The sequence below is a fragment of the Prunus persica genome, chromosome G8 (assembly GCF_000346465.2).
Source record: "Prunus persica cultivar Lovell chromosome G8, Prunus_persica_NCBIv2, whole genome shotgun sequence".
NCBI classification, from domain to species: domain Eukaryota; kingdom Viridiplantae; phylum Streptophyta; class Magnoliopsida; order Rosales; family Rosaceae; genus Prunus; species Prunus persica.
In genome coordinates, this window is record NC_034016.1 from 3475889 (window position 1) to 3485814 (window position 9926).

Here is a 9926-nt window from a genome sequence, read left to right on the forward strand (position 1 = left end):
AAAGATCGTGCACAAGTGTTACACTTGTCAGGTGTCTAAGGGTCAGTCTCAAAACAATGGTCTTTACATGCCTTTGCCTATGCCTAATGATATTTGGCATGACCTTTCCATGGATCTTGTGTTGGGACTCCTCAGCCCACAAAATGGGGTAAATTAAGTTTTTGTTGTTGTTGACAGGTTCTCTAAGATAAAGCACTTCTTCACATGCAAAAAGACGAATGATGCTACTAGCATAGCCAAACTGTTTTTTAGGGAGGTTGTTCGTTTGCATGGCATGCCCAAATCTATCACCTCTGATCGTGACACCAAGTTTCTCAATCACTTATGGGTTACTTTGTGGAAAATATTTGGAATCGCCCTTAATCGCAACAGTACAGCACATCCCCAAACTGATGTTCAGATCGAAGTTACCACTTTGGGCAAATTGATCCGCAACATCCGTGGAGACAAACCCAAATAATGGGAAAAAGCATTGCCGCAAGTGGAGTTTTCTTATAACAGCAATGTTCACAGTTTCATAGGAAAATCACCTTTCACTTTGGTTTACACTTCGGTTCCTAACCATGTGATTGATTTAGTGAAGCTGTCCAAGCCTATTGCGTAAGTACTACAGCTGAGCATATGGCAGAAAATGTCCAGGCCGTGAAGAATGAGGTCAAGGAAAGGTTGGAGAAAACCAATGCTAAATACAAAGCCGCCACAGACAAACATAGGCGAGTCAAGGTGTTTAATGAAGGCGACTTTATCATGGTCTATCTAAAGAATGAGAGGTTTCCAATGGGTACTTATCGCAAGTTGCAGCCCCATAAATATGGTCCCTCCAAGATTCTAAAGAAGATCAACGACAATGCTTATGTTGTGGACTTGCCCCATTCCATGGAGATTTCAAGCAGTTTCAATGTTGCTGACCTGTATGCATTCCATGAAGATGATCTGCTCTATCTTGAAGATAACTCGAGGTCGAGTTCTTCCAAAGTAGAAGGGACTGATGCAGAACACATGGCCGAGTTGATCGAGGAATGGCTAGACATGCGTGCACGTCATCATTGCAGCAAAGCCCAATCTGTGCAAGTTTGGGCCCCGAGCTCAGAATCATGCCATGACCTATCGTTTCGAAGAGAATAGAGTGACAAGTGCAAATCACTGCTATGCTGTCACATATAAGATATTTTAGCCAAATTCTATCGTTTACTTTGACTTTTCAGCGTTTAAAGTTTTTAGAATATTTTGGGAAACTTTTATTATTTTCCTTTATTTATTTATTTATTTTTTCTAATTAGCTTTCCTAACAAGTTTAGGGTTTCTCATTGGCTTTTCAAGCAAGTCTAGGGTTTCTCATTAGCTTTCCAAGCAAGTCTAGGGTATCTCTTGTATAAAAGGAATGCGTTGGAGCATCCTGAATTTTTCATCTTATTTTCAATCAATATATTTGAGGTTTACTCAATTTCCCTGATGTATTCCGAAGTGTTACTTGTAGGGTTATCGTTCGATCTCCCTATTCCCCTATATCTCGATGCGTCATTGTTTCTGATTCACAAAGCTGCTCAGCCATGGAAACTAACTCAACTGACTTCAAGATGTGTGAATGCAAACCCAACTGACTTCAGTTCTTACCTAAGTTGGACCTTTCAAAATATGTTTCTTTCTCTTCTCCTCTTCTATAAAAAAATAAATAAAAAATAAAAAAAATAAATAAATAAATAAAAAGTTTCTTTCATTGTGCAAATTGCAATGCTATATATACTTGCAAGCCATACAGAAAATCCAAAATAAAAACGAAATTGCAATTTTTTCAATCAAATAATTTTACTTCCGTCACAAAGAAACTGTTCATCATTGTTGTCAATAAATTCACATAAATTAATTGCCTTGCCACTGACTTTAAAAGATCGGACAGCTGTGCACTAAGTTGTTATGCAACTTCACTTTGTGACTGGCTTTATCCTCCTTGGGTTCTACTAAACTAAACTAGTTCATTGGAACTTGGTTTCCAAAATTTAGTTGAACTGTTAAAGCCACTCATTCCCCTTCGTTCCATCAATCTTCTTGCTATAAGATCAGCATCTACAATAAGTTTTTTTTCGCATCTACATTTTGATAATTATTCCAAAACAGGAGAGCAGTACCCCATGGACGCACTTATCACCTGTTGCTCCCTGTTGCTTTTTAACATCCTTTATGTCGGTGTAAGTTTATCTGCTTACAAATACTCGAAGGACAAGTACAAGCATATAAGAAGAGAGTCGAAGTTACTGGATGGTCTTGTACAAGATTTTGATGAAGTTTTGATGTCAGTGAAACAAATAATGCAGAAAGAAAGTGAACTGATGGAGTATTCTGATCTCAAGAAAGTAACTGAACTACTGAAGGAGAAAGACAACTGGATATCAAAAGCAAGAGAAGTGGTTACAGAGGGAACCTTGTGCTTTCAAAGATTTCAGGAATTGAGAGAGAAAAGAAACTCTTCCAAATGGTTTGTTTCATTCTTAATTGATATGCCACCGGTGGTTGATGTTGCCTATGGGATGCCCCGGATTGAGAAAAGGATAAAAGATCACCTTGGGAGGAACCTGATCGCGGATACTACTGACGTGAAGGAGAAGGTATGTGTCAGTGACATCTATGAATCATTGGAGAATTCAAGGTCCAAAGTTAGAAGCGTGCAGGAAAGATCTGTCGTTGATGAGAGGGAACATCAATCTTTAAACTCTAGGCCACCACCTATTGGCAAGAGAACTGGTAAGCTGATTTCCTCTCTAACAAATCTGATCAGTGTTCACCCAGATTTGACGCAAGGAGTGGAAGAGAAAATAGAATTACACCTAATGCATTTACACCTACTGCAGACTTTCACCGAAGATTTAAAGAGTGTCAACCTGGAAAGCAAATTGGAAATTTCCTGGGAAATTGAAGCAAGCGAGACCATTGACGAAGCACAGGATGCAATTGATGCCATACATAGAAAAGCAAATCGGAGAAGGTGGATTACAGATTTCAGACAATGGACAGATAGGTGGAAGCTTAAGGATGAGCTAATGGATGTTGGTACCTGGATCTCTGGCCTCATGGAAATTAAGGAAAGGTATGGTTTTATATTTATCAGAAGAGACCGATCTCGAAAGCAAACCCTTCAGTATCAGACTACAGATGATACAGATTTGTCGTCTGCTGTAAATAACATTTGTAAGTGCCTCACTCAACTGACAAAAGTAGAAGGCATCCACATCCACTCACTGCGTAAGGAGTTGGAAGACATGCACAAATATTTGAAAGAGACAAAAGCGACCGATTATGCTAGTAATTTAAGAAATGCTTGCTTGGTGAAACTGAAGGAGATAGCTGCTAACATAGAGTGTTACTCAAACATTGTCATGAAAGATTCAAAGTCAAAGCTTCCCTCAGAAGTTAAGCAAATCAAGGAAGTTGTCAAACTTCTCCACAGATGCATAAAGGTATATTCCATTGAGGTAAGGGCGGATTCATGCTCAGTAGTTGGTTTGGAAGAAGATATAAATCAACTGGTCTCGCAACTGACAGGAGAGGCCTCTGTCATTTCCATTGTGGGGATGAAGGGCATAGGTAAGACAACCCTGGCAAAAAAAGTTTTTTACGACCGCCGCATCACAAAACATTTTGACGTCCAGGGTTGGGTGTCTATACCTCATGAGCCTGAAGGAGTTGTGCTGTTCACAAGTATTAGAAACCCGTTGACCAAGAAGGAACGGGAGGAACCAGAGGAACGGGAGAAACAGGACGAACAGGAGCAACCGGAGGAACCAGAGGAACTGGAGGAACCGGAGGAACGGGAGAAACGGGAGGAACGGGTGAAAAGGGAGGAACCGGAGGAACTGGAGAAACGAGTGGAACCGACTGGAAGAGACTGTTGGATCCAGAAAGTGCTTGATTTTTTGAATACAAAAGAGAAGCGATACCTTCTAGTTCTGGACAATGTCTCGTCAATGGAAGAATGGAATAGTCTTACACGGAATAGTCTTACAGCAGCATTACAAAATCTGAATAGGAGCAGGGTTGTGGTCACTACAACGAGTAGGGCAGTTGCTTCACATTTTTCCCCAAAAAACAGTCTCCACCAACTTCGGCTACGAACCAAAGAAGAGAGCTGGGAGATTTTCACCCAGAGGGTTCATTACCGTCCTGGTAAAATGGAATCTCATGCAAAGGAAGTTGTGGGAAGAGGTGGAGGCCTACCACTTGCCATCATAGACGTTGGAAATCGACTGTCCGGGAGGGAAGAGAAATCTAAGGAATTTTTCATGGAGCTTGAGCGTATCACTCAGGGTAAGAACCGAACACCATGGTCGGATACCGTGGCAGAGAATATAAAAGAGTTAGAGTCGAGCTCAAGTGCGCATTTGAGTAAATGTTTTTATTACTTCCAACTCTTCAGCAGGGATTTTGAAATCCCTGTGAGGAGGATAGTCTCTTCATGGATTGCACAAGAGTTTGTACAAGTTGAAGGAGGTCAAAATCTCGAAGAAGTTGCATACGAGTGTCTATCAGAGTTGATTGGACGTAATATGATTCAAGTAGTTCAAAGAAAGCCTGATGGGAAGGTCAAGACATGTTGCTTGCCTACTACTGTGCGAGATCCCTTGTTGCAAGATCAAGGCAATATCAGAGAGACTCGCTCCTCATTCCCAACTACAAGTAAGGAAGGGAAACTTGCGTTTCACTTGGATGGTTATAATGATGCTAGTTTTAGTGAAAGTCTTGGTCCCAGCACAAATGCTTATCCCCACTGCATTCTCTTTTTTGATACTCGAGAGGGAAATAAACCCGGTGAAGATATAGGTGAATTTATTCTCAGAAGCATTGATGATGGTTCCTTCCGAAAGCTACAAGTTCTTGACCTGGAACGTGTTTTCAGACCTCAATTGCCGACGAACATAGGAAAACTAAAGCAGCTGGCATATCTGGGCTTGAGGTTGACTTACCTCGAGACAATCCCAGATTCCGTAGGTGACTTGGTGAACCTCCAGACACTAGATTTGAAGCATACTTATGTTCAAACTCTGCCTGGTTCAGTATGGAAGCTGAAGAAACTTCGGCATCTCTACTTGAACCAGAGTTGTCAATTCACTCAACCAACTGACTTTTCCATAAGGAATTTTCAATTGCCTCAACCAAGTGGCATTTCCATGAAGAATCTGCAGATATTATCAGGTGTATTTGTGGATAATGGCAGTCCCTTGAAGGATGGGCTCTCCAAGTTGACCAACCTTCGAAAGTTGGGGTTGGCATTCCAGCTCAAAGAGCAAGAAGTATTGGAAACATGGATCGCCAAGCTGAGCCACTTAAAATCTTTGAGGTTGAGATCAATTAATGAGAAGAGGGAAGCTCAACCTCTGAAATTAAAGAGTATCCCAGACCTCAAGAAACTGTCCAGCCTATATTTGTTTGGAACGATTGAAAATCCATCCATCATAATAAATTATGAACTCCCAAAAAGCCTGACCCATCTTACCCTATCAGCCTCTAGAATTAAAGAAGATCCAATGCCAAAGTTAGGGAAGCTTCCAAATCTCAGATCACTTTCGTTGTACTCTGGTTCTTATGAAGGAGCAGCCCTGGCTTGCACCAAGGATAGTTTTCCCCAGCTTCTAGTTCTGAAGCTTTGGAAACTAGATACCCTGGAGAATTTGGATGTGCAAGAAGGAGCAGTACAAAAGCTTAGGGAGTTGGACATAAGATCCTGCAAGAACTTGACAATCAGTATTGTATTGACTCATTTAAAGACCCTCCAGGAATTTAAAGTTAGTTAGTAAGCCAAAGAAACGGACACATTTGGTTGCAGCAGCTGTGGTATCATTCTGGGGGAAAATTATGCAGCATCCTGCAATTGAAATAGACAATTGGTGGACTAGAACTGTGCTTTGATTAACATTTTTAGGTTTGTCTTTTTTGTTTTTTTCTTTGTTCTTTGATTTTTGTTTTCCTTGGAGCAAATAATAAGACTTGCGCACCGCAAGTCGGCTCACTTGTCTTCAATAATTTGACTCTTCATGTGCATAAACTTCCTGTTTTATGTTTGGTTTTGTATCTGTTGCATCCATTATTTCATACCGACTCCATGCCGAAAGAAAGACGAGACTAATCATTGGGATTCGATTGGATTGTACTGGATTACATATTTGGTGCTCCACAAGATTATAAGTGGTTGGATTATGCTAAATATATTATTTTGATTTTGATTTTTAATAAAAATAAATAAATTAGGTACATGTTAAGGTTTTTATATTAAAAACAAAATTTTTGTAATAAAATAAAAAACAATATAATTTTGCAATAAAATATATATAAAAAGTCATCTTCTTTTATATTTTTGGTCAAAAATAAAAAGTCATCTAATAAATTCCAAATCCACAAAACTATGAATTCCAAATATAAACTATAAATGCATAATATATTTTTATATCCATGAGAATGATTTTACGAATGATTTTATGAAAATAGTGAAACATGGCTAGTACTAATATCTGAAAATACAACGAAAAAAGAAACGGTCATATTATAATTGAGATTTATTTTATATTTTATTTAGAGTTGTACTTCCTTATAAACAGTGGCGGATCCATATGGGGGCAAGAGGGGTTAATTGACCCCCGCAAGCCTGGAATCCACCATAGGAGGCCAAGAACTTGACCCCTGCAAATGCCTAGCGCTTCAATTTGTTTTTTTTCTTTCCCTAATGTCAAAACGACGTGTTCCACTTAAATGTTTTTTTTTAAAAAAAAAAAAACCTGGCCAAAATGACATCATTTTGGCTCAGGTTTTAAAAATTATAAATAAATAAAAACCACAGGCAACAGCTGCTGCTCGATAAAGCATATTGGGGGATGGGTTTTTAACTCAATCCTCTCATTCAAACCCTAAATCCCCAACCCCAACCCCTAATTCTACTCAACCTTCACTCAATCCAATGGCCTTCCCATGTGAATCATCCTCCGCGTCGGCGACCTCCTCATCCAATGGCTGCAGCAAACCCCAAATTAAATTTGGTTTGAAATTTGCTCTCAAAATTGCAAGTATGTTATCCTATTTCCTAATCTTTTTATGCTTTGATGAGATTGATTAATATGTTGATTAGTTGGAATGAATTAGAGTTTTTAATTAATTAAAATATGTTAGTTTGTATGTTTTAATATGATGGATTTCATCCCTCAAATTGAAATTATGTTATTCTAATTTCTAATCTCTTTATTATGCTTTAATTGATTAATAAAGATTCTTGTACATTTTTGTCGTCGTTGTTGATTGTATTTGTTTGGAGTTTTTTATTAGTTTGGTTAGTTAGAATAAATCTTGGCAATTTGGATTATTAATTAGTTTGTATGTTTTTTGAATAGAAAGTTATGGAATGATACATTAAGAGAAAGTTCTCATCAACTACTTCTAGTTCGGATAATGTGGGTAGTTCGAACGCAAGAGATGTGGGTATTTCAAGATATGTGGGTAGTTCAAAAGAAAGTAAGTTGCAAGATCTTATGAATAATCTTCTTGCAGACCTTGGACTTCGACCTCAATTGTTGGATTATGATCCTAACATTTAAGACAAAGTTCGAAGAGCATATCTACAAAAGGGTCCCTGTCAACTTAAGAATCACACATGTCCACAAATCAATCTTTCAGGGTATGATCGACGTTTTAATGTTAAGTGGTTTGATGAGTTTGACTGATTGGAGTACAATATAAGTAAAGATGCTGCATTTTGCTTTTATTGTTATCTCTTCAAATCCAATTTCAAAATTGGTCAAGGGTGTAGCGATGCCTTCACAGAGATGAGTTTTATAAATTGGAAGAAGAAAGAAAGAATTAGGAATCATATTGGAGGTGTTGGAAGTGTTCATAATCAATCTAGACAATATTGTGTAGATCTTATGAATCAAAAGCAACACATCCAAACAGTTTTGGGCAAGCAATCAAACCAAGTTCGTATTGATTATCATATTTGCTTCACAGCTTCTCTTGATTGCGTGAGATTTTTGTTGAAGCAAGGTCTTCCTTTTCGTGGCCATGATTAGAGTGACACTTCAAACAACAGGGGGAATTATTTAGAGCTCTTACAATTTCTTGCTGATCATGATGAGAAAGTTAAGCCCGTTATGTTAGATAATGCTTCAGGGAATTTCAAGCTAATAGCTCCAACAATTCAAAAGGATCTGGTGAATGATTGTGCCACTGAAACTATTAAGAAAATCATTAAGGATGCGGATGGTGCATTCTTTTCTTTATTAGTTGATGAATCGCGTGATGTGTCAATAAAAGAATAGATGGCGGTGGTGTTTCGTTATGTGGACAAAAGTGGGGATGTAATTGAAAGGTTTATGGGCATTCAACATATTAGTGACACTACATCAAACTGGCTAAAGGAGGCTATTGACACATTGTTTTCAAGAGAGGAATTGAGCATTTCTATGCTAAAAGGACAATGATATGATGGAGCTAGTAATAAAAAAAGGTGAGTTCAATGGTCTTAAAACACAGATTTTGAGAGAAAATCCTTGTGCCTATTGTATTCATTGTTTTGCACATCAACTTCAATTAGCTCTCGTGGCCGTGACAAAGGGAAATGTTGATGTTGCCACTTTCTTCACATCTTGCAATAGCTTGGTTAATATTGTTGGAGTATCGTGTAAGCATCGTGACATGCTTAGTGATCAACTACAAAATGATATTATGGAAGCTCTTGAAAAAGATGCTCTTCCAACTAGGCAAAGCTTAAATCAAGAAACTTGTCTCAAGCATCCTGGTGATACACATTGGAACTCACATTATGGTACATTACTTAGTATCCTTTCCATGTTCAAATCTGTGGTGAAAGTGTTTAAATTGATTATTAAGGTTGGCTCCACTGATAATATAGGTGAAGCAAATAGATCATTAAGAGATATACAATCTTCTGAGTTTGTATTTCACCTATTTTTCATGAGATCTATATTGGGAGCCACAAATGATTTGTCACAAGCATTACAAAGGAAAAACCAAGATATTGGGAATGTAATGACTTTAGTCAAAGATTGCAGGGACCAAAGATTGTGGCAAACATGATATTGAGGTTCCAAACATGGATGATGCATATGTAGCTCAATGGAGATCACATTGGAGAGCTCCTAGAATAACACACCTCCATTATTATCGTGTGGATATCTTTATTCAAATCATTGAGTGGCAACTTGTGGAATTAAATCATCGCTTTAGTAAGGTAAATATTGAGTTACTTCTTTGTTTGGCATGTTTAAGTCCGAATGATTCATTCATAACTTTTGACAAACAAAAGCTACTTCGTTTTGCTTAATTTTATCCTCAAGATTTTACTCCCCGAGACCTCTTGGCACTTGAAGATCAACTTGGGATTTATATTCATCATATGTGTACAAGGAGCGATTTTTCTCAATTGAAAAGGATTGGTAGCCTTGCAAAAAAAATGGTGGAGAAAGGGTTGCATATTATCCTTAACTTTATCGGTTGCAACAGCTTCTATGGAGAGAGCATTTTCTGCTATGAATATTGTGAAAGGTCCACTTTGCAACTGAATGGGATATCAATGGTTGAGTGATAACTTACTTGTTTATATTGAGAAAGATGTGTTTGTTTGTATAGATAATGACTCTATAATGCAACATTTTCAGAATATGAAAACTCGTCATGGACAATTGTAATGTGATTTTTTCTATTATTTAAGAATTATAATATTATCATTTCATTTGTTTTGGTCCTATTTTGTATAGAATTTTTTTTACCTTTTAGACGTTGATCCTTGCAAGGAAAATTCCTGGATCCGCCACTGCTTATCGTCATGGACAATTGTAATGTGATTTTTTCTATTATTTAAGAATTATAATATTATCATTTCATTTGTTTTGGTCCTATTTTGTATAGAATTTTTTTTACCTTTTAGACGTTGA

The 9926-nt window shown here is 37.7% G+C and overlaps 1 protein-coding gene across 1 annotated transcript; it reads left to right on the forward strand.

Moving 5' to 3' along the window:
* LOC18768698 (disease resistance protein RPP13) lies at window positions 2130–5783 on the forward strand. Its single transcript, XM_020570255.1, has one exon. The coding sequence runs from the start codon at window positions 2130–2132 to the stop codon at window positions 5781–5783; it is 3654 nt and encodes a 1217-aa protein (XP_020425844.1).